The sequence below is a fragment of the Petromyzon marinus genome, chromosome 23, assembly GCF_048934315.1.
Source record: "Petromyzon marinus isolate PM22_M1 ecotype Great Lakes invasive population chromosome 23, UKy_Petmar_22M1.pri1.0, whole genome shotgun sequence".
NCBI lineage: Eukaryota > Metazoa > Chordata > Hyperoartia > Petromyzontiformes > Petromyzontidae > Petromyzon > Petromyzon marinus.
The window spans coordinates 9988861-10014071 of record NC_133689.1 but is presented as its reverse complement, the minus strand read 5'-3'; the positions used below and the strand labels follow the sequence as shown (position 1 = coordinate 10014071).

Genomic DNA, 25211 nt, shown 5'->3' with positions numbered 1-25211 from the left:
CTCACTAATTATTAAGCAGGTAACGATTTATCCTGCCAAAAAATATATACAATTAATGTGATTAAGTGTCGTGATTTAATTTAAGAATCGCTTTCATAGTTCTTCATTTGTGTATATATATTTTTTTACTCTGCTAGCCTAATCTGTAAAATTAGCAGATCATTTGCATACAAGTGGAACAAAACGAATGTTTCGCACGCAATTCAAATCATGCACCACGAGCGTAACCACCGATACCGATCGATGGATCACCGAATCGCTACACCGTTAACTGATTTATCCCCAGTGGCGGTGCTCGTGTGTTTCAGGGACGGCCCCGATCAGGATTCGCCCAAGTTGGGCCACTTCAGTGGCAATACGGCGCTGGAGTCTGTGTACAGCACGTCCGACCAGGTGCTCATCAAGTTCCACAGCGACTTCTCCACCAGCGGATTCTTTGTTCTCAACTACAATGGTCAGTGTGGCAAGAAGCTAGCACCAACGTGGTGGACTGCGTCGAGACGAAGTGAATACCAACTTGTTTTTTTCCCGTAGAACAAACAAGTGGATGCAAGTGACCTTGAGCGAAAAATCATTGCGGGGGCGAGATGGTGGAGAGATGTCAACTCCCTCGCTTTTTATACAGGAGGTTGTGGGTTCGATCCCGACCCTGATGCCTGTATGGTTGTTGTTTGCATGTTCTCCCTGTGGTCGCGTGGATTTTTCACCAGGTCCTCCAGTTATTCCCTCCGCATTTAGAAACATGCGTTTATAGTTTTTGGCTGCTATACATTTCCATGTGATAAGCAACTTTGTCGAGCTATCATTTGTGGCCAGGTCACGCTTCTGAAAAAGAGCTATATAGCTCAGTGGGTCTTATCCTTTAAAAATAAAAATGTTTGTTTTTTTAATCAAGGGTCAGTCTGTCACCTCGTTATTTCAGAATTAGAATCTTTATTTAGACTGGTGGAATCCGATGTGCTATGAAGCTCGTTTTCGCAGATGTCCAGTATGGGCGGGTCAGCAAGTTACAACAGAAAAAATGCAAAAACGATAGGAGTACAAAATAGAGAACACGATATGAAGAACGAGCATTGCCCAGAATCGATGATAAATAGCAGTGAGTTAGTTTGTGCCTGTACAATGCTGGCCATGTAAATCGCAGTAGGTGAGTAGGTAAATGCTGATTTGAAGCTTTCGTGACTGCAGGAATCCATACTCTTTGGTTCTTTCGGTAAAGTCACGTGCTTTCCCGCCTGATGACGGACGCTTGTGTTGCGCCCGAAACGTCGTGATACATTTGATTTTATTTTATACCTACGTGACTTTACCGAAAGAACCAAAGAGTATGTGAGTAGGTAAATTGAGATAAATAATGGGCATTCCAGTGTCAGAGAATGTGACCCCGTGCTCCTCTTTGGGAAGTTATAAAGTGTGGAAAGTTTAGCTATCTTAGCTCATCATTAGACCTCCTTTGCCAGTACCAAAATGTAATAATAGGGTTTTTCCCCTTTTTTCTGGCAACAAAACTGAAACCTTTTTACGAGGATTCATGTCTGCATTAACCACAATACCTGCAGTCAAAATGCAAACAAACAACACACTATGATAATATATGCATTGTCCTTGAAACTGATTGGTCCACACCAATCAGTTATTATTATATCTTAGCTCAGTCATCAATTAGGTCACACACAGCAAGCCGAGAGCAAATGAAACACAAAGAAAACATTGTTACAATTATTTTTCTGTCATCCATTGACAAATGGGACGATACGATAACACAATCACTCAGGGCATCAGAACGTACGGTGGTGGGCGGGGGGGGGACATAGTCACAATAAAATCGTGGAATGGTAAAGGTGCAACCCTGCAGTTGCTGACTCACCCAGCTGCGGGCCGAAAGACCTGTACAAGAGGAAGCTCTCGAGAGCTCCCCTGGAGAGGGTATTTGGCCTACTCTTCTATGCCCGCGTATTTTTGTTTGCTTTGTTTTTAGATATGGCATTAGTCGCACTTCACTCCACCACACACGTGACCTACCTATCTACGAACTGTGGTGAACCCGTTTATGCTGCTGGGTGTACGGAGGCAGTAGGTGGGGGGTGGGACGGATTTAAGAAAGTTTCCAGTTGTTTCAACTGCTGCGCCTGGAGATTATACCGTGACCTCTGCATTCCAAAAGCAGCTTGATAACGATTACACTGCAGGAGCATCCCCACAATCATACGCAGTCAATCAGTCTAAATCAAGAGAGTATGCTACCGAGTCATGGTAAGAATTCGAAATACAGTTAACACGTTGAATTTTTTTTTAAAGACACGTTATTGGCATCGCCCATTCGTATGCGAGCTACAGCGGGGGCGGATTCTCGTGATTGCTGGCCTGGAATCATGAGTCCCCTCGTCGAATACAACTTGATTCCCAGCTGCGTGGTGAAACCCGCAAAATATATGTTTATCATAGGAGGACTGGGCTGCACGCATCATGGTGTTTGCCCTAGTGCAGGGAGCGACAACCTGAGGCCGAGGAGCTGCATGCGGCTCTTTAAGAACTGCCTCGTGACGTTTATTAAGAACCATTGTCTTATATTCACCACAGTGCATTGCGGCTCTTGAAATATAGATTATTTTTTTTTTTACCAAATTCGAACAAAAATGTATCTTCTTGTTATTTTGCTTGTCGACTCCTGGCCTCGTGGAATCGCCAACCAAACTTGGGTTGCCAACTCTGAGGTACAAAATACTGAGACATATGAATGAGAATGAGGTAAGAATATCTCACAACACCCGAAGTGGGGAGAACTGCAGGTAAATGCATTGCCCTGAGTGGTGCACTATTACAAAACTGACAAACAACAGAGACCGTTAGTGCCCCTGGGAAGATTTTTACATTTTTTTAGGACAGCTACTTCAAGAAGAGAACATCCTGGAAAAAAAAAACAGTACAGGTGGCACTCCTAATTGAAACGTATGGACCGATATTTGCGTAATGAATTTGAATGGAGAATCCATGGGCCTCCTGTTTTGCATAACTCTCTGTGCTGAAATCGAGCCAATTCTGCACACTCGGAACCAGTGATATGTTTGAATCGGAATTCTGGCTGCTTGAAATTGGCCAGAATCACCATTCTGGCTGGATATGTTCAGGAAAGCTTGGCCAAACTAGATTTGCAATCAAATTTGTATTTCTATTGCTTGAAGCTCCATAGCAGAAGCACTGTTAGAATCCCATTCAAATGTATGCTTTTTTACAAAGGAATTGGTCAAGGAAGAATTACGATTTATGCAGGAACCATTCCAGGTGGAATTATGGGAATCAGACGTGATTCCTGCAGGAATTTCTCATCTCTAATGTGAGCTGTGGTGCATTTTATTGCAGTCAGCAAAGGACTTTTGAAAAGTTATTGTGAAACATCTAGAGTTGTCCACACATAGTGAATGGCAAGACAGGCGTACAGAATGTAAAGCCAGGCCTAATACATTTATCAGGACCGTCACACAAAAATGTATTTGTTGCAATCACTACTTAATGGTAATTCCCGGCAGGGCAAGTGAGAACGTGAAATGTTTACAAGGTGAAGAATTGCCAATTTTCGAGTATTCCGTCCCAGGCTTGTCCATACTAATGGATATGGATGTGAGTGGGTGTGGATCACTGAGCCCCAATTCCCCTGCCGATTGCCAGGAATGTGTGAAATAGCACATTAGGTAACGACGCATTTAAATGTGCACTTGATAGTGCTCCGCATAACGTGCGTCACTGTTGCAATTGGTTACGTTTGGGAATCCCTAGTGTGTGGCACAGCGACTGTAGGACACGTATTTGTGTCTAAATTAATACAATTATTTTTACCTGGGTGACATTGGAATATTGAGAGAATCGGAAGGTCACGAGTTGAAATTTTGGTCAAGATTAAATTTGTCCTGTCCTCATCCATCAGCACCGTGCTCCGTGGTCGTCCTTTGGAGGTGAGCATTGCCCCATGCTCGTTTGAATGTGGAGACGGTCATTTCAATTTGGGAGACACTTTTACTTGACTTTGACTGCATCGTGCAACTTGAATACGTAACACGAGCAAGTAGGCAATTGATTAACGAGCGTGCAAACATTTTAAATTACTAGAGCACATCGTCAAGACTACTATCTAAGGCCATAGCAAGTTCTCAGCTATTGCTGTACCGAACCTTGACATAAATTATAGTATATATCCGTGTGAGTGTGTGTTCACATGCACGTGCGTTCACGTGCAGCGATGCAGTGGTTTAGCACAATGCATTACGAACCCGTTAACTCTTGTTAAATCCCCCCTCGTGACTGATATTCAGCCTTAAGTGAGTACCAGGTGCGGTGTGTACACATCGCCACTCAGGAGACAAAGGCGGTCAGATGTGGTGCTGGCCACCCACCACCCCTCCGTGTGTGGTGCCGACCTTCAAAGGTGCTCGCCACTCAGCACTTGCCTCAATGATCTGTTAAAGGCTATACAGGAGATCTTGGTCTTGTCGGGAGCATTGCTGCCGTAGTTCATGCACTGGCCATTTTGCACTGATACAATAGAGGTGACTGGAGCCCAACTCCCCTCTGCTGCTACTTTTGTTGCCGTTGCATCTTCTGGCTTGTTCAATTTCAATATAACATTATATTATGTCGGCTTCAGCTTGTTTAAAAAGTTCTGCCATCAGGGTGCTTACTCACATTCACCATTCACAACATGTCACTCAAGTTCTCAGACTACTGCACTGGATTCGATTCATTAAACAATTCTGATCACGACTTACCCATTCATATTTACGTGAAGTTCCTGGAAGTCGTCTAGAATCAGGAGGGCCATGGTTCCTTTAGTTCGTATGCTCCCCTGACTCTGAAACTCTGTTCCAAGTCATATGAGGAAGCCTCCACACTGAGGGTGAGATATTAAAGCAAACCTTATTGTGTATTTAACATCATTGGCAAACGATGTGTGAACCTGTTCAGGGCCTTCCCTGAGTCAACGCAATCTTAAATAATTACCTTGGTGTGCTGTGTGCACATCAGCACTTGGAAGACGAAAAGAGATTGTCTGGCCTCGTCCTGGCCACAACACTCCTGTGCTGTTGCCGACCTTAGGTGCTTGTTGACAGCACTTTTCCCAAGAGTCTAAAAGGCTAAATGGGCGATCTTTGTCCTTGGTCTTTGTATGCTCATGGTGTGTGTGTGTTGTGTGTGTGCCCGTGTGTGTTGTGTTTGCGTGTGTGCACGTGTGTGAATGTGTTTTTACGTGTGTGTATATATTTTATGTGTGTGTATATGTGTTGTGTTTGGGGAGTGGGAATCACGCAGTGCTACAAAGCCGGCTACACGTGTTCAATTCACTCATGACCAAAATCAGTGATGAATATCTGAAATTTTCCTGGACATTCCGTTGGTCGACTGAGCCTCAAATGAGAACCATGTACTGTGTGAAAACATCAACACCGGGGAGACAAAGACGGCCGGGCATGGCATTGGCCACCCAACCCTTTGCGTGCCGTGTCACCCTTCATGCGTACTCGCGAACAAAATTTGCCCAATAGTCTGCTACAAGCTATATGGGGGATCTTTAGCATTGTGGTGTTTTATGGTTTGCGCATTGCTCTACGATCCTTTTAACCCCTATTTGAGACTCATGGCCATTTACAACATCAGTCGCGAGTGGTATCTTGAATATGTTCTTGCCCAAAGTTAACTCCACAATTTCCTTGTGTGTTGTATGAACCTCGACTTTGGGGAGACAAAGAGAGCTGCTAGCCTCACTTTTCCCCCTTTCTGCATATGCATTAGTAGGGTTTTTTTGCTAATAGCCCATGCCCCTCCGATCTATATGACTAAATGGGATACTTTTAATGCGTGTGTTTTATGTTGTCGTGTGTGTGTGCCTAAGTCTGCTTATAAATGTGGTCACGTATTATTGCGTGACCTTGGTGGACTAATTTTTAGTTGCAGCTGCTGCTTGGCAATCTGCGTATGACGTGTCATGATTATCCAAGTGACTGTGTTCTCTCCTTGCTTAGCTTATCCACTCAGGGCCTGTCAGACACCCACGGAGGTGCCAAATGCAGAGACGTTAATGGAGAGTGAAAACTTCATGATCGGTAAATGGATTGTTTATCGCCGTTGTTTTACACACGTCTTGGTACGCTTGAACGTGCTGATTCACAATGCACCGGGTGGAGGTGACACAGTGATCTGTATACTGCACTCCGATCCTGCCGACCTTAGTTCGACACCGGGCCATGAACAACATGTGTGTCAAGTGGTGTCTGAACCTATCGCAGATATTGCCTGGGGTTACCTCAACCCAAATGGACGCCTCGTGGTTTGTGAGCCTATACCGGAATCTAATTGGCTTAATGTTGGGGATGCCTCTTTATGCATTTTTGTGTGCGCGTGTGAACTTATGTTATTGGATCTTTGCTGCACCAAGTGGGGACCAGTCGTGCGACGACTGGTGCGCGCTGTGCTCCGAACGCGGCTGTCCGAGTTCAATTTTCTGCCCGCGGACTTTTAATCTGAACCGGTCCTGAGCCTCCCTGAAATCGACTCGGCCTAAAATGAGTACCTGGCGTCGTGTGTAACCATCGCCATTCGTGTCACGAAGGCAGCCCGTCGTGGTTGATGCCCACCCCACCACCTGCATCGTGCCGGCCTTCACGTTTTTTTTTTTGGTTTGGCCACGTTTTTTTTTGGTGTAGTACGGAGTTAGAATGATGGCTTTAATCTAATGTGTCTTGTGGTTGTTGTTGTTGTTGTTGTTCTTGTTGTTTGACTTGCATCCCACTGGGATTTTTGCACAGAGCGTTGGTGTGCGGTGCTTTTTATGGAAGATTTTTTGCTGTTTTTTTCCTGGATTTTTCTGTTTGCGCATAGTCACTTTAAGATGTTTTTCTTGTTCATGTTTTAGTTTTTTTGTTTCTTGCAGCTACACCCGATTCAAAAGCCGAATGGCTCACAGGGCTATACCAAATGAATTAAACTGAAAAAAAAAACTGAAAAAGGCGCCCGCTAACAGCACTTGCCCTGAAAGCCTCTAAAAACCTATTTTCTGGTTGTATTTCATATACAAGTGCTGTACGCACACACCCACACACACACACACGTCTCTCTGTCTCTCCCGATGATGGCAGGTAATATAGTCAAGTACACGTGCCATCCTGGTTTCACGCTCGTCGGAAATGAAACGTTGACGTGCCGACTGGATACCCGCCTTCAAGCGAACAGCGCTCCTCCCGCCTGTCAAGGTGAGCGAGTGTCTTCATGACTCTTCCTCTTGGGGCACAAAACAAAACAGCTCGTGTTGTGGAGACACCCATCTTCAGGGGCGGAGCCAGGATTTTCAGGCCGGGGTGACATTCAACAAATTTTAATTTCAAGAATGATTTAGAGAGTCGTCAGGCTGTTGAACTAGACGCCATCGGTTGGCGACACACTCTGACGATGCAGTTGGCACGGAGTCCGCCAGACCGAGTGTCGTACACTTACACGCAGAATGTCACCTCTGTCACCCCCCCTGGCTCCGCCCCTGCCCATCTTGTGTCGTTGTTGTTATGGTTGTTGTTATGGTTGTTATCAGCCTGTAACTTGTTGGTGTTGTTATAACCAGCCTGTAACGTGGTGTTGTTATCAGCCTGTAACGTGTTGGTGTTGTTGTCATCAGCCTGCAACTTGTTGGTGTCATCAGCCTGTAACTTGTTGTTGTTGTTGTTATCAGCCTGTAACGTGTTGTTGTTATAATCAGCCTGTAACGTGTTGTTGTTGTTATCAGCCTGTAGCTTTTTGTTGTTGTAATCAGCCTGCAACTTGGTGTTGTCGTCACTCTGCAACTTGTTGTTGTTGTAATCAGCCTGTAACTTGGTGTTGTCGTCTGTTTATAACTTGTTGCTGTTGTTGTTATAAGCCTGTAACTTGTTGTTGTTATCAACCTGCAACTTGTTGTTGTTGTTGTCAGTCTGTAACGTCCCACTGGAGGTCAAACGCCCCCCCCCCCATTTTGTCTTCCAGTCCGTCCTCTCCCCAGTTCCTCCTACCTAGTGCAGGCCTCAGAACCCTGTGAGGTCGTCTCGCTGCTGTTACCACGGTGGCACCGCCGCTTTAAATAACCCCCTTTTCGTTATGTCAACCCCCATCATCTCATGTTAAATGTTATAATTGTTGTAAAGCGCCTTGCAGTAAGGCGCTATGTGTAAATCTGCGTAAGATAAGATCTCCTCCGCTGTCTTCCTCTGCTTCTCTTCCCTTATACCTTGGTCTCCAGTCCGCTGCTAGATTTGTCTCTCATCCCTCTTCAGTTGTTCTCACGTTGTACCCTGACCATTTACGCTAGATTTACTTTTTTTTTTATTAACAGCAGCATCGATGACTTTTTTTTCATTCTTCTTGCCTGAACCTACCTCTTTGACTTAGCCCGAATAATACCTGTATTTGTAGATTTAGGACAAAACCCGTAGCTCTCTTATTGTTTCTTTGTAATGGCCACGTCTGCAGTCTGTAATATACAACCGTGGAAATATTCCATGTTGTTCTTCTAAGGCAAATCTCAATCCACGAAGTGAAGAACCTCATCTAGGCTCCGCGTAATGAGCAACGTGAGATTGAAGCGTGATTACGGATTCAAAATAATTAAAGGTCACGGTCACACGGCTTCGTGGCGCAACGCAGTGGTGATGCCCTAGTGACATCACAGGCAAAGTAAATAATCTCCTGGCACAAGGTGGCCGACCCCTGACCCTGGATACATCACAGCGCATTCTGGGAGCTGCTGCTTAACCGTAGGGTGCCTGGTATGCAGGAGTTCGTGGGTTTGATCCTGACTCCTGTGTATTGAAGTTTGCATGTCCTCTCTCCCCGTGGTCGTGTGGATTTTTCTGCGGGTCCTCTGGTTTTTTGACCTTCACATTTAGAATCAACATGCCTTTTAGAGTTCTAAATGTCCACGTGATGATAAGCCACTTGGTTGAGCTATAATTTGTGGCCAGGTCGCGCTTCTGAAAAATAACTATATAGCTCAGTGGGCCTTACCTGGTCAAAATAAAAAAAATTGTTCTGGTTAGCTTGAAAGAAAAGTGTAAAAAGGTCATGGCAAAGGTGGATCCATGCAATACTTTGCCTTCATTACTGTTGGCAGAACGACCTCAACCAGAGGGAGCTCTAGAGCATTGCCTCTAGTGAAGGGCATTTGACTGACCCTTTCACACTGATTAGGCATCTTCGAAGAGGTGGGAGTACCCACACTTCGCCCCACCACAGGTGGCCTGACGATAGACTGTGGTGTTCTCATTTATCCTGCTGGGCCTACAGAGACGGTGCGTTTAAGAAACTCACAACTTGTGTTGACTGCTGTGCCTGATCAATGAGCCAGCTGCCTCCGGATGGCGTGTTTAGTGTGCTGAACCGTACACCGCAGATACATTTTAAGGTCATAATGGCAGCACACACCTTTTTATAGCAAGCAGTCGTAATTTTAGAGGTTTAATCAGTTTTTTTTTACTTACAGAGGCGCAAATAAACTGCCACACCGCTGTGGATCTATATTGTGCTGTCCTACCAGACAGTCACGTCCCTTCACCTGATGAAGGCGCTTGTGTTGTGGCCGAAACGTCGTGAGAATATTATTGTGTTATTTTATTTTATCAATTTATTATTTTATTCTCATTCTACGTGACTTTACCGAAAGAACCAAAGAAGATCTATATTGTGTTGATAAAGTAAAAAAAAAACCTTTAGGACGGCAAAGGAAGGGGTATGCTCCACAATGGAGCAGTTTTCATGAGGTTCATTGAGTCCTTATAATGCTTTCATGCGCGTAATGCTTTGGTGGGGTAACAATTGCCATGTCAGAGCTGAGAGGCAGCATCACAGGGAACCTGTCTTCATATCCATGTTCACAAATGTGCGTTTATTTCCCATTTTTGTTTGAGTCGCCCATAATTGCAGAAACAAAAACAAAATCGAAGCCAAAGTGTCTCCTTTTTCAACTGAATGTCAGATGTTGTGGAGGCGGGAAGTTATCTCCCTCGTCTGGTACGCAGGCAGTCGTGGATGTGTGTTTCCTCTATAAAGAATTGTCATTGTAAAATGTCTTCTTCCACGTGTTTGTCCCAGTCATGTGGGGTGTTCCGCTGTCCTTGCCAACCTTCTCCACACTGCCCTGTACTGTGCCATATCTCTCTCGGCTCCTCGGGCAACCGTGCCTGATCGGACCACATCGCCCCCACCTCTTTTTCTGCCTTCCTCTTGATATTTTTCCTTCCACTTGCATCACTTGCACCTTCTAACCTACATAATGTTCCTGTTGTCTCTCCACAATGACCGAACCACACCAGCCTTTTTCTCTCTCATCTTCTCAGTGATTTCCACCACCTTGAGTGTTCGTCTGAAAAAAAAATAACACAGCGTTTACCGAAAAGAAACGCACTCTTGATGCCTATCTGAATGCAGACTCACATCATCACCCCGCACAGAAATCCTCTCTCATTAAGACACTCATACATCGGGCTCAAACAGTGTCAGATGGTGAAAGTCTGAGGAGAGAGATTAAACATGTTAGAGAAGCGCTACAATTAAATGGCTACAATAATGCTCAAATTAACAGAGCATTGAATGCCAAACCAAGATCGAACAGCAATACTGCTGAAAGCGATCAGGTTATTAAATCAATTAAAATACCATATATAGCAGGAGTAACTGACAATTAACTAGAGTTTTCGAAAATAAATATTAAAGTAAGATTTGGCAAGGTTCACAAAATTCTAAAAGTAGTATTTTTTACTGAAGATGAATTGCCTAAGTTATCAACAGAAGGTGTGTACGGATTAATTGCTTATGTGGCAGATGCTATATTGGACAGATGGGACGTAACATTAGTGTAAGACTAAAAGAACACCAAATAAATATTAAATACTCTCAAAGATAACTGTAGGCAGTTGCAGAAAATGCTTGCCAACAAGGACGCTCAATTGATTTTGATAACGTTGAAGTGTTGTGGAAAAATGATAATTACTGGCCAAGACTAATTAGATAATCCATTGAAATTGAGAGAAATAGAAATCATTTTTACCGCTCTGACAGCTACAGGCTTAGTGTGGCGTGGAAGTGTATTATTAAGTAATACACATTACAATCACTGAGATGAGGATGTTGCGATAGATAGATGGTGGGTTTAACACGGAATGACAGGGTGAGAAATTAAGAAATGAGAGGAAGACTCAAGGTGGTAGAAATCACAGAGAAGATGAGAGAGAGAAAGGCTGGTGTGGTTCGGTCATGTGGAAAGACAGCAGGAAAATTAAGTGGGTCACAAGGTGCAAGTGATGCAAGTGTGGAAGAAAAGAGATCAAGAGAAAGGCAGGAGAAGAGGTGGGGCGATGTGGTGCGATCAGACATGGTGGCCCGAGGAGCGATAAGAGAAATGGCGCAGCACAGGGCAGCGTGGAGAAGGTTGGCAAGGACAGTGGGCCCTTCATGAGTGGCACACAGGCGTGGAAGAAGAAGACATTTTTCAATTACAATTCTTTATAGAGGAAACACATACTAATGAACTGATTACTAATCTATTACAAAATTATAATAACCCCCCTCCTCTGCCTCTGATTTCTGCACATGATGGGTTCAGTAATGACGTCGTCCTGCTCTATTTAGGACCGGAAGCAGGTGGATTGCTTCATTATTCTGGCAAATCGCCCGATGGTGCTGGATGTAATTACCAGCGAAACGTCGTATTCAAAATTGTAAATGTTGTGAATTTACTCTCCAACACACCGGTGGGCTGAAGTAGTAACTAACTGGCGCGTTGTTTACGTGACAAACCTTACTGGCTGTGTCGGGTGGTGGAGGGTTACGACACATTTATACTTGCGCGATCTAACTCAAAAACCTTTATTATGAATTATATTTGGAGTTTGCATGATTTCCCCGTTGTCGGTTTTCCCTCCAATGGATGAAGCAAGGCATTTCCCGGGGGCCGTGCAGCAATTAGGTTGATGCTACGTTTGAATTGTATACCATCATGCATTGTCTATTTTCTAGGCATTCCAATTTGTTTTTCGAATTCAAAGACAGCTGTGAATCTGCTAAAACATAAGCAATGCTATACAAAAATGATGCTTGTGAAGCCGTGATACTTTTGTTGTTTGTACAGAACAAATAATTGTGTAATGTTACGGAGTGCTCTGGTTAAGTGCGCATAACTCACAATGGGAAGGTGAACAGTTCAAATCTATGTTGAGGGTCGACTTCAGCCCATCTTCTCACCGGGGTCAATCAAAATGAGTAGCTCTTAGTGGGAGGTCAGCAGTGCTTCACCTACGGAGGTCCACAGTGTCCCATCGTCGAATGTGGAATTTCCACCACTGGCTCAGGGCTGCCAATGGAGCGGTGAGAGACGCTTCGGAGTTGACTCGACTATTTTTTGATTTAAAGCTTTCGTGACTGCAGTAATTCATATTCTTAGTTCTTTCGGTAAAGTCACGTTGAAGGGAAACAACAAAATAATAAAATATATATAAAACAATAAAAATTCTCACGACGTTTCGACCATAACACAAACGGTCGTCTTCAGGTGTGTCGGTTTGCATAAACGTCGTGAGAATTTTAATTGTTTTATATATATTTTATTATTTTGTTGTTTCCCTTCAACGTGACTTTACCGAAAGAACTAAGAATTTGACTATTTTTTGTTTCTCATACATGTTCACCTGTCGTACGTGTGTGAACATGTAACGCAAAGCAACGCGTGTCTTCGCCGTAGCGCAATGTCCGCAGGGTGAATTTCGAAAGGATTCCACGGGCGTGATCTTGAGCCCGGACTTCCCAGCGAGCTACCCGAACTACCAGACCTGCACTTGGACTATCCTAGTGGAGAAGGGGTACAACCTCTCTCTGCTCGTTGACTTCTTCGAGAGTGAGAAGCAGTACGATGAGCTGGAGATGTTTGACGGTGAGTGCTTGCTCAAAAAAAATATGGGGCATTGAAAGTTTGAACTGGTTTCTTTGTTTATTATCATATGTCTAATGAAAATCACTATCTTCTGTATAAATAAAGACCTTGATGTGTATGTATATATATGTATATTTCAAAAACCTCTATGGTACTTCTCAATGAGGTAGAAAGCTGAAATTTGGTACACAAGGTAGCTTTTAGGAAACCAACAGCAGGAACATCTGAAAATCTAAGATTTTTCATTGTAAGGCCTCCAAGATTTTAAGTGCCCCGTGAACATGTTTGTGCGTGTCATTCAGAATCCTTAAAAAATTTAAGATGTCAGGTTTTTTGTTTGATAGAGCATTAAACAGCAATTTAAATTCAAGCGAAAACCATTGCTTTATCTTTTATTGTTTTCGAAATATTTCGGATCAAAGCAGATTTTAATGAAAAAATTGGCATTTTATTATGTTCAAATCTGAATAATTCGAAAACGGTCAAAGATAGGAGCTTCCCCTTGAAGAGTATTAAGTTATATTCTTGGTTCTTTTGGTAAAGTCACGTAGAAGGGAAATAATAAAATAATAAAATATAAAACAAGAAAATTCTCACGACATTTCGACTGCAACACAAGCAATCATCATCAGGTGTGAAAACCACAGCAAGAAAATTTGAAAAAAGTGGCGGGTTTTTTTTTTTTACGTTAGCACCACGGAGAGCGATTTGGCAGTTATTCAGATGGACGAGTCCATCTATGTTCGGAAAAGAGGAGGGGGGAGACGAAAATAATGGATGCGGTCTGAAAGCCACCGCAAGCGTGAACAATCAATTATAAGACCCGAAATGGTTTATCAAAACCTTCCAATGATTGCTAAGCCAGAATCTATCTTCTCGGTTTAAATTGTCTCTGTGTTTGTATATGTGGATAGCCTCATAAATGAATCTTTCATGGTAGTCAGATGGCTTGCAAAGAACCTCTGTCTTGGAGAAGTCAATGTCATGTGAGCCTACTGAATTATAACAGTGATCTGCCACGGCCGAGGTGTTGGTCCTACCGTGTTTTAGGTCTGCTTTGTGTTCACGAATGCGGTCCGAGACATGTCGTTTGGTTTCTCCAATATAACCACTACCACAGAGGCAATTTAGTTTGTAGATGCCAGGATACTGTATGTCCGGAATCACATCTTTTACAGACGGAACCAGATCACGGATTTTACGTAATGTGTTGAATCGGACCTGGATCTTGTGTTTCTTCAAGATTTTGGAGATCTTTTTTGTGATCCCCGCAATGTAGGGTAAAGTGATGGTTTTGCAAGGCTCCTCAAGAGGGTCCTTCTTCATGGTTGGAGTGATAGCTTTGCGGATTGTGTAGTCGGAGTAACCATTAGCCTTAAGAGCTTGGTGTACGTGCTTGAGTTCACTGGCTATGTGTTCCTGGTCGGATGTGCATTGGGCTCTATGATGCAGAGTTTTGATGAGGGACTTCTTCTGGGATGGATGGTGGTGGGAATCCGGCTAGGGGGTAAGCATCCATATGGGTAGCTTTCCTGTAGACAGAGTGGCTCATTGAACCATCAGGTCTCTTTTTTATTAGGACATCCAAAAAAGGTAGCTTGCCATCTTTTTCGACTTCCATGGTAAATCTGATGGCTGGGTCTATAGAATTGATGTGGTCGAGGAATTGATCTAGAGCAGGCCGGCCATGTGGCCAGATGACAAAAGTGTCATCCACGTACCTCTTCCATAAGGTTGGGCGCAGAGTGGCAGTCTGGATGGCGTCAGTCTGAAATTTCTCTATGAAAATGTTGGCTACAACCGGAGATAGGGGGGAGCCCATTGGGGTGCCCTCAGTTTGTTTGTAGAAAGTTCCATTCCAAGTGAAGTATGTATTGGTTAAGCAGTGTCTCACCAGGGGGGTATCTCAGTGTTTAGTCCTTGATGAACCAAGTCTTCAATGATAGCGATGGTGTCAGGTACAGGAACTTTGGTGAATAAGGAAACGACATCAAAACTGACAAGCAGGTCGTCTGGGGACAGGGAAATACCCGTGATTGTCGATACCAGGTGAGTAGAATTTTGTACCGCAGAGGTGGTTTTTCCATTGAAAGGCCGCAGGATTTCAGACAGAAAACGAGCCAGTTTATAGGTGGGGGAGTTGATAGTAGAGACGATGGGAAAAAGGGGTGTATCTACTTTATGTATTTTTGGTAAGCCGCTTACGGTGGCTTTCAGACCACATCCATTATTATCGATGGGAAAAAGGGGTGTATCTACTTTATGTATTTTTGGTAAGCCGCTTACGGTGGCTTTCAGACCACATCCATTATTATCGTCTCCCCCCTCCTGTTTTCCGAACATAGATGGACTCGTCCATCTGAATAACTGCCAAATCGCTCTCCGTGGTGCTTACGTAAAAAAAACCCCGCCACTTTTTTCAAATTTTCTTGCTGTGGTTTTCACACCTGATGATGATTGCTTGTGTTGCAGTCGAAACGTCGTGATAATTTTATTGTTTTATATTTCATTCTTTTATTGTTTCCCTTCTACGTGACTTTACCGAAAGAACCAAGAATGCGAATCCCTGCAGTCACGAAAGCTTTAAATCTAAATTTTAAAAGTGTTAAGTTAGTTAATTACATTTTTTATTTTAGTTCTTTCTCATAAAAAAAGGTCAGAATTTTTCATTTGAGTGGTTTCCGATGGGTACGTCTTTAATTATAACAAGTTGAAACAAGTCGTCAACAATTCTATTTTTTTTGCTGAAAAATACAAATGTTTTAAGTGGTTAGTGTCTGATCATAGATTCAAATTTTAAATAATCATTTCAGGTAAATTATTATATTCATTGAAAACGTTTGATTGACGAAGACAGGCTTCATGAATTAGTTTCACAATAACGAATAACCCAAGTATTATGCAATGCGTGGGAGATTCTATCGCGAAACCCAAATAATGGAAATCATGTGCCCTAAAGACAAGTGATCCTATCTTATAATAATATATGTTTTAATCATATTAAGAACTGATAATATTAGTTATTGTGCAGGATTGAGATGGGTCACGGGCATAGCAAGGCCATGTGAGATGATAACAATGTTGGTTATAATAATGTTGATTAGAGTGTATTTTTTTTGTTTCACAATTGAAATGTTTATAACTTGTTATATGTGAAATGTATCTTTAATTGCATGGCAATCTTTTCTCAAATTGTGTTTTCCAAGTTGCTTTGTTTGGATAATGCAATTTGGTCACCGTTATTTTGCTGCACGTATTTTAACCCAGATCTACAAACGAAGGCCATATATCTATTTATATAATGCGTAATATGTGCATATAGAGTGCGCAAAATCCTATCGGCTACATCCCCTTACAACGCAATGTATTCCAAGTTGCATTCATAAAGTATATGAGAACTCTGGTCATCCTCACAGCGGCTTCTGGCTAGCCATCGAACGACGATGGGCACTGCATCGCGCGCTTTCAGATGCGCTTCTGTGGCCTTCTGAAAGGCTTTTCCTTCCGATATTAGGAAGCCGCCGGAGCTATGCACTTTTAAATCTAGATTTAAATCTCATTTCTTTAGAACTGATTTTTGTGTTTAGATTGTTATCCTTTCCCCGCAGTGCGGTTGGCTATGTACAGAGCAAAGGAAGTTCGACATACATACAAAATTCTGTGAAGGCTATAATGGAGATATTTGTCTTGTGCGTGTGTGTGTGTGTGTCTGCGTGTGCCTGTGTGCAGGACCCACCAATCAAAGTCCCCGTCTCCTAACCCTGAGCGGCAACATCTCATCCCCAATTAGCGTGAGGAGCAGGGGCCACCAGGTTCATGTGCGTTGGTCCACAGACCAAGCCACAAGCAGACGGGGATTTAAATTACAATACGGAGGTACAGACGTGACATACGTTAATTAAAGGAGGCAAAATATGCATCTCACTTTCGTTCCATGTGATGCTCCGGTCGTTTTCTATGGCTGCCCATGACTGCCTGGGGCTTACGATATTCTGCAGGGTACGCCGTGTGACCTAAAAGCAGTTGCAGCAGACCACCAGCTTCTTTAGCCCACCAACGCGACGAGTTGGGAACTTATCAAATGGAGCCATCCCAACTGACAGCAGCGAACGTTGATGACTGCACTGTGTTGATGGGTCATGAATGAGGGCAAAACCGGTATACAGTTGTCTTTGTTTTTACTGTCCAAATGTTCAGTTATTTTTAGCTGGTGGTCTGGATAAGGCTGAGAGCCTTTTGTGAATGTGTAATGGGTTCAACTGAGTCGCAGACGTTGACTTGGAGGCAACACATTTATTCATTTCCAACACACGGGGTAACTTTCTCCTTAACAGAATAACAACCTAAGGTGGTGACCACCAGGCTAACTATGCTAGTTACAACGTGACTGGTGTAGTTAGCCAGGTGGTGACCACCAGGCTAACTACACTAATTACAACGCAACTGCTACTACGGACCGGGACCAACAGCTCGGGTCCAGGTCCACGTGTTGGAGACTCGTTGAACGGAGAACGTAGACAAAGGTTTCTTCCAGGATGAACAACAACAACCCCGGTCCTTCTCGGGACCCGGCTGATATTCTCTGTGGCGTGGCCGGCTCCGCCCTTGGCCACGTCCACCTTCCAGAATCCTCGGGAAGGATCTGGGTTCCAATCACGTGACCACCCCTAGCCCTCACTTGGGGCCCCTTTTTAGACTTAACTGGTCACGTGCCCTCCCGGGTTAACCAGAGTACCATGGCCTCAAGTAACCTCGGCCGGCATCCACACACCCTGTCCTGTAGGGCCGGCACTGCACGCAAAGCGTGGTGCCATCTAGCGCTATCAATCAGGGCTCACCGGGCCCCTCTAGGGCCGGTTCTACACCCACGCCCCTGTGGTATCCGCGATGTCGCTACACCGCTACAGCGGGCCCCTCTAGGGCCGGTTCTACACCCACGCCCCTGTGGTATCCGCGATGTCACTACACCGCTACAGCGGGCCCCTCTAGGGCCGGTTCTACACCCACGCCCCTGTGGTATCCGCAATGTCGCTACACCGCTACAGTGGGCCCCTCTAGGGCCGGTTTTACACCCACGCCCCTGTGGTATCCGCGATGTCGCTACACCGCTACAGCGGGCCCCTCTAGGGCCGGTTCTACACCCACGCCCCTGTGGTATCCGCGATGTCACTACACCGCTACAGCGGGCCCCTCTAGGGCTGGTTCTACACCCACGCCCCTGTGGTATCCGCAATGTCGCTACACCGCTACAGTGGGCCCCTCTAGGGCCGGTTCTACACCCACGCCCCTGTGGTATCCGCAATGTCGCTACACCGCTACAGTGGGCCCCTCTAGGGCCGGTTCTACACCCACGCCCCTGTGGTATCCGCGATGTCGCTACACCGCTACAGCGGGCCCCTCTAGGGCCGGTTCTACACCCACGCCCCTGTGGTATCCGCGATGTCGCTACACCGCTACAGCGGGCCCCTCTAGGGCCGGTTCTACACCCACGCCCCTGTGGTATCCGCGATGTCGCTACACCGCTACAGTGGGCCCCTCTAGGGCCGGTTCTACACCCACGCCCCTGTGGTATCCGCAATGTCGCTACACCGCTACAGTGGGCCCCTCTAGGGCCGGTTCTACACCCACGCCCCTGTGGTATCCGCGATGTCACTACACCGCTACAGCGGGCCCCTCTAGGGCCGGTTCTACACCCACGCCCCTGTGGTATCCGCGATGTCGCTACACCGCTACAGCGGGCCCCTCTAGGGCCGGTTCTACACCCACGCCCCTGTGGTATCCGCGATGTCGCTACACCGCTACAGCGGGCCCCTCTAGGGCCGGTTCTACACCCACGCCCCTGTGGTATCCGCGATGTCGCTACACCGCTACAGCGGGCCCCTCTAGGGCCGGTTCTACACCCACGCCCCTGTGGTATCCGCAATGTCGCTACACCGCTACAGCGGGCCCCTCTAGGGCCGGTTCTACACCCACGCCCCTGTGGTATCCGCGATGTCACTACACCGCTACAGCGGGCCCCTCTAGGGCCGGTTCTACACCCACGCCCCTGTGGTATCCGCGATGTCGCTACACCGCTACAGCGGGCCCCTCTAGGGCCGGTTCTACACCCACGCCCCTGTGGTATCCGCAATGTCGCTACACCGCTACAGCGGGCCCCTCTAGGGCCGGTTCTACACCCACGCCCCTGTGGTATCCGCGATGTCGCTACACCGCACGCCGTGGCCCTCTAGGGCCAGCACTGCACACAGCATGTTGACATCAAGCGATGTTGCTACAAATGCAACGCACACCTTCTTGATGTTCTTAAATTTATCTTATACGACGCTGTACATCTATACTTGTGGACTTTCCAGTTTTTCTTTTTTAATTTGTTCAAAGGCATTTAGACGTACGGATGTTTTACCTCGAGCATGCAATGTTTAAATAACAAGAATAAGTTACCTGAAGTATCTTGTTACTGCCATGCAATACCTTGAGGTACTTCGAGCAAAATTGCATATTTAGGATTTTACAAAATAGCACTGGTTTTCATGAGGAAAGACTGGTCGCAGCCTAAAAGAACATGACATTTCTGTTCTGGCTCAGGCTAATGCGCAGAAAAGATTGTTTTGTATGAGCGAACACTGCCTTTTGACCTAATCATTTTAGTTAACCTGGTTATTTTAATACGTTTCTCACACCGAAATCTGTAGGCGTTTCACATTAGTGCATAAAACTCACTCGGAAGTGGGGCACGATTTTAATTTTACCCGCCACGTGGGAGACATGCTTTAAAAATGACATAGCAGAGCTAAAACATTAAGTTTCCCTGGTGAGCTGTGAGCCGTTAAACAGTCGGGTGTGTAGGGATTTTGTGAAGCTTCATTCTCATTTCTGTCACGCGTCTATTCCCTCACGCCACCCGACACTGCCGTCAGCAGGCTTATATACTCCAGCAAGCAATACACAGCGGATATCGAGGGGACACGCAAAAGCAACGTTTAAAATAATTTCTTCATATCCATGTCTGTTTTGATCACTGCACTGGATGGGTTAGCATTGCGTGGAGCGTTGGGCAAAGCAGTTCACGAATTGTGCTACGATCCCAGTGACCCATTGTCACGGCGACCATCATTTCACGAGCGGTGTCTAAAACTGTTCTGGGCTTCCTCTAGCTCAGCTCAGCCTTAAATGTGTGCCTGCTGTGGTAGACTGTTGGGGGGGGGGTGGAGACAAAGCTGTCCCGATTATGTTTTATGACCACACTACTGCTTCGTGCGCCGTGCCGGCTGCAATAGACGCTTACTATAACAGTCCTTGCTGCAGCGCTCTGTACGAATACACGGGGGGTCTTTGTTCGTATGTGTGCGCACTAGGTCGATTCAGCCTCAAATGAGTACCTGGTGCGGTGTGTAGTAAACATCGCCACTGGGCAGACAAAGACGGCCGGGCGCGGTGCTGTCCACCCACCCCCTCGTGTGCCGTGCCGGCCTTCATAGGTGCCGCTCGCTAATAGCACTTGCCCCAGCAGTCTGTCAAGGCTACACAGGGAACCTTTGTCTTTGTCTTTGTGTGTGTGCACTAGCTGCGTACTGCAGCACACCAGCTGCACCCCGGCAAGGGAGTGTACAGAGCCAGACGGGGGGACATGCGGGCGCCGTAGTGCGCTGGGCCTGCCACCCCGGGTACCGCATGATTGGCCAAAGTGCCGCCACCTGTCGCCGATCGCCAGCCGGCTGGCACCTGTGGGACGCGCCGGTGCCCGCGTGTCAGGGTAAGTGATGGGCGAGGCGCGCCACAGAAGTCAACGCGCGACTCGTTTGGATCCGCGGTTGGCCGGTCCATGTAAATGTGACGCGCATGCAAAATTAGGACGTGCAGGGGGGGACATTGAGCTGTGATCTTTTTTTTTTTGGGGGTTAATGCAATTAAACATTTTTGTTTTCATTTGTTTAGATACTGGTTATTACATTTTTTTTTTAAAATGAATGGATAGAAAGTGCCGGAGTTCACGCACCTCACCGACCTGCCCCATTGGTTTGTTCGATTTAACCGTGGTGTTGACCCGCGAGTATGAAAACTGTTCGATTAATTTGGGCCTTTTTACGAAAATATCTTTTGTTTCACCTTGTTCTAACGTATTCCAATTGTCGTTATCAACAGCGTCACGAGACAAAGGGATCCTCCATTGAGGCATGTCGCAGAGCAGCGCGCCTTGTGTTTCATAGAATGACGCAGAAGAGTTTCCGCGGGAACCGTTCCCCAAAAAATCCACAGTCGGTGTCGCAGTTTGTAACACACTCTGTATGATAGTGAAGTACAAATTCGGTGAAAATCTAATATTTAAATATTTGTGCAGCCATTTGTGGCCGAGCTCTAACCATCAAGATTCTACAATTTGATGACCCGGTTTATCACAAGCGTCAGTGCTCTGACTTCTGCATCACTTTGCCAGCCCCGAACTAACTTCAAGTAGTTTAATACAGGAACGCATTGTTACTCACAATCGAATGATTGCAATTTGAATTCCGGTTTGCAGCCAATTGGCCCAATCCTCCCTCCTGGGTTAATAAAATAGGTGCTATTTAGTGGACTGCCAACAGTTTCCATCTGGAAAACTCTAACACCCTCTCATAGGAATGTGGAATTTCCACTTCTGGTTATGAGATACCAATAGATATGAGTGTTGTACCTGTGATCATGTGAGCAGAGAGAGATTTGACATTTTCACTTTCATTTACAGCCGTAGCTCTACAGCTAATTGTTATTCTGTGTTGTACCATGTCTTGTTTAAATCCCTGCTGTTCATGGGCTGTCCATTATATTTATTTAGAGCATTCATCTCCCTGCATTCTCTGTCAGAGTTTCATATTTGAGAAGTAATTATTTTTCAAGCAACGTGAAATGCCATGAAGCAATGCATCATTGTCGAGTTCCTAATATGCTGAGTAATATAATATTTACAAAGCCGATTATGTGCTTAATTAGCTTTTAATATTAATTAGATTTGCATCATGGTGAGAAAAATTCGGTATGCGATCTGTTTTACGTTTCGGCGTACAGAGAAATTTTCCCATTAACCCTGACCTTGGAATTATTAAAGACTCTCTTATAATAATGGTTGAGAGTTTGGTCTCATCAAGGCTTAAGTTTACTTGCGAATTGAAAGTTATTTTGTTGAAGGTAAAATCGAAATTATGTAAGCAGTTGTGTTGATATATTTTAAACATGCTATGATGTGTTTTACCAAAAGTAGCGTAACACTTCTCCAGCGGTCTTCCCTGAGAAAGGCATTCCTCTACTCTCGTGCAAATATTTTGGTGTTCACTGGGCCACTTTTTATCAACACGATTTTCATTCAAAATTGGAATATTAAAAATATATATATTTTTTGTAAATTGTATGCAGCCGATTCCGGACAAAAACTCGCCCATTCCACCACTTCACTTGCCACGATTGTTGGATGTCCAAAAGTGGGCTGTGGTGTGTGAGTCGATCCAATAATGACAGAGAGTTCCTGCGACTGTGTGGGATTGTGATTTGGGGGCATGGCTCGGGGGACGGAGCACTGAGAGGGCCGCTCAGTCTGCAAAAATTCACGTGCGCATGCGGCTCTTCCATTCCACAACATTTTTGTTTTACGCATTTGTACTCTTAGAGAAGAGGTGAGCAATTCATGATAGTTACTTCGGTATTGGGATGATTTATGTGCTATGTTAATTTGCATGTATATTGTCCTCAAGTTATTATATAACTTGGCTTTGAGATGTTTTTTTGTTATCGTGTGCAAAATTGTTGCACTTGATAGCCAATATAACCAAGGATACGTGGGACAATAACGTGTTATGTAGTGGTACAATGATTATTAGCGCTTCACGCTTATTCCAAATCATGCTTTTATTGATTCATAACTGTGCCCACCGGCATTAATTGATATCAGCACTTGTCTTGGGCTTTAGTGTTCTTCACTAATTTTAAGAGGCGGGCGGGCGGGGGGGGGTGCTCACTTTAGCCGATAAGACATAATCAGTGCGAGGGCCGCCACACATTTGAAACCATTGTGGGTTTTTACAGCAACACGATGATGATGATGGGGGATGTGTTTCACATTTGTGTATTGTAGGGGGCGGTGGCGCACGTCAGGGGTCCGCACTAAAAGCCAGCAGAGGGCCGCCAATGGCCCCACGGGGCCTTGCAATGAAGACCACTGAGCTTTGAGGGAGCTTTCAAGAGTTTGGCTCTCGAGAGCTCCCTCTAGTGGGGGCCCTTCCATAAGCAATGGCATGAGCGAGCAACCTGCAGGGCTGCACCTTTTGCCTTATATTTACTGCCCCACGTGCAGTGTCTCCACAGCCTCACAGCACTCCTGCAGAACGATCTTATCCTATAACATGCACGTATGTATGTTGAACTTGTTTCGCCAACCGTGCTAAATGGAGGCGCGGGGGGGGGGGGGGGAGGACAACAAACGAAAACACAAAATGCAGTTCTCAAGAAATTCGTTTTCAATCTGGATTTAATGGTGTATAGCTGCCAGTGGCTTCCTAACATCGTAAGAAAGAGCGTTCCAGACGGCCACGGAAGCGCATCTGAAAGCGCGCGACGCATTGGCCGTCTTTGTTCAACGGCCAGCCAAAAGCCACTGCTGTGAGGATGACCAGAGCTCGTGCTATGACGAGATCAGCGAGGTTTTGCGGTAGTGGTTGAGATAAAGAGTGTGGTTATTATTACTAAAAGTCGTCGTGTAGACGATGAAGGAGTGGAACTTGTTGAATTTGCCGTCGTTTGTCGTTCATTTCCCGGGTTGCAGCCATTTCATGCAGGGTGCCACGGCCCCCAGCAGATGGCACAGTGGTGGGCCGTGAGCTGGTGGTGGGCGCTCGCGTGGAGTACCGATGCCGACCGGGCTACAGCCCGGCTCCAGGTGAAACGGCATTCGCTGTGTGCCAGAGCTCGGGCAAGTGGAGCAACTTGAACCAGCCTCCGAGCTGCAGAGGTGCGACGCACTAATCAGAATCATATTCAGAATATGTATTCATACTGGAAGAATCCCATGAACTATGAAGCTCTTTTTTAACTGATGTCCAGTAGGGGTGAGAAAGAACGTTACAGCAACAAACAGTACAAAAACATGATAGTGCAAAGTACAAGAAAGGTCAACGAATCACCCAAAGACATACAAATGAAACTAAACCATCCCCATCCTACCAGGCAAAGCCCACTGAGGTATTAACTTATTTTTCAGAAGCGACCTCGCCACAAATGATAGCCCAAAAAATTGCTCCATCCTTTGGACATTTACAGTGAGGGAAAAAAGTATTTGATCCCCTGCTGATTTTGTATGTTTGCCCACTGACAAAGAAGTGATCAGTCTATAATTTTACTGGTAGGTTTATTTGAACAGTGAGAGGCATAATAACAACAAAATCCAGAAAAACGCATGTCAAAAATGTTATAAATTGATTTGCATTTTTAATGAGGGAATTAAGTATTTGACCCCCTCTCAATCGGAAAGATTTCTGGCTCCCAGGTGTCTTTTATACAGGTAACGAGCTGAGATTAGGAGCACACTCTTAAAGGGAGTGATCCTAATCTCAGCTTGTTACCTGTATAAAAGACACCTGTCCACAGAAGCAACCAATCAATCAGATTCCAAACTCTCCACCATGGCAAAGACCAAAGAGCTCTCCAAGTATGTCAGGGACAAGAATGTAGACCTACACAAGGCTGGAATGGGCTACAAGACCATTGCCAAGCAGCTTGGTGAGAAGGTGACAACAGTTAATGCAATAATTCGCAAATGGAAGAAACACAAAAGAACTGTCAATCTCCCTCGGCCTGGGGCTCCATGCAAGATCTCACCTCGTGGAGTTGCAATGATCATGAGAACGGTGAGGAATCAGCCCAGAACTACACGGGAGGATCTTGTCAATGATCTCAAGGCAGCTGGGACCATAGTCACCAAGAAACCAATTGGTAACACAATTATAGGGTTTTTCCCCTTTTTTCTGGCAACAAAACTGAAACCTTTCTAAAAGGATTCATGTCTGCATTAACCATAATACCTGCAGTCGAAATGCAAACAAAAAAACATAATATGATAATATATGCATTGTCCTTGAAACTGATTGGTCCACATCAAGGGACGGCTTTCTTTTGAGCCTCGACCCAATTGGTGCTTCACCAGATGATGCCAAAAGGCGAAATGTCGTACTCAGATTGTAAATGTTGTGGCTTTGCTCCCCAACACACCGGTGTGCTGTACTAGTAATGATTTGTCATGTTCTGTTTAAGTGACAAA

General features: G+C 45.3%; 1 protein-coding gene across 2 annotated transcripts in view; it reads left to right on the top strand.

Moving 5' to 3' along the window:
* Window positions 1-25211, top strand: part of LOC116945092 (CUB and sushi domain-containing protein 1-like) — a 630678-nt gene that overhangs the window by 516882 nt on the left and 88585 nt on the right. For both annotated transcript variants that reach the window (XM_032959197.2, XM_032959196.2), the window contains exons 44-50: window positions 309-454; window positions 6012-6092; window positions 7125-7238; window positions 12743-12931; window positions 16661-16807; window positions 20496-20684; window positions 23721-23906. In XM_032959197.2, coding sequence (XP_032815088.2) covers window positions 309-454; window positions 6012-6092; window positions 7125-7238; window positions 12743-12931; window positions 16661-16807; window positions 20496-20684; window positions 23721-23906 — 1052 coding nt within the window. The remainder of the gene's footprint in view (window positions 1-308; window positions 455-6011; window positions 6093-7124; window positions 7239-12742; window positions 12932-16660; window positions 16808-20495; window positions 20685-23720; window positions 23907-25211) is intronic.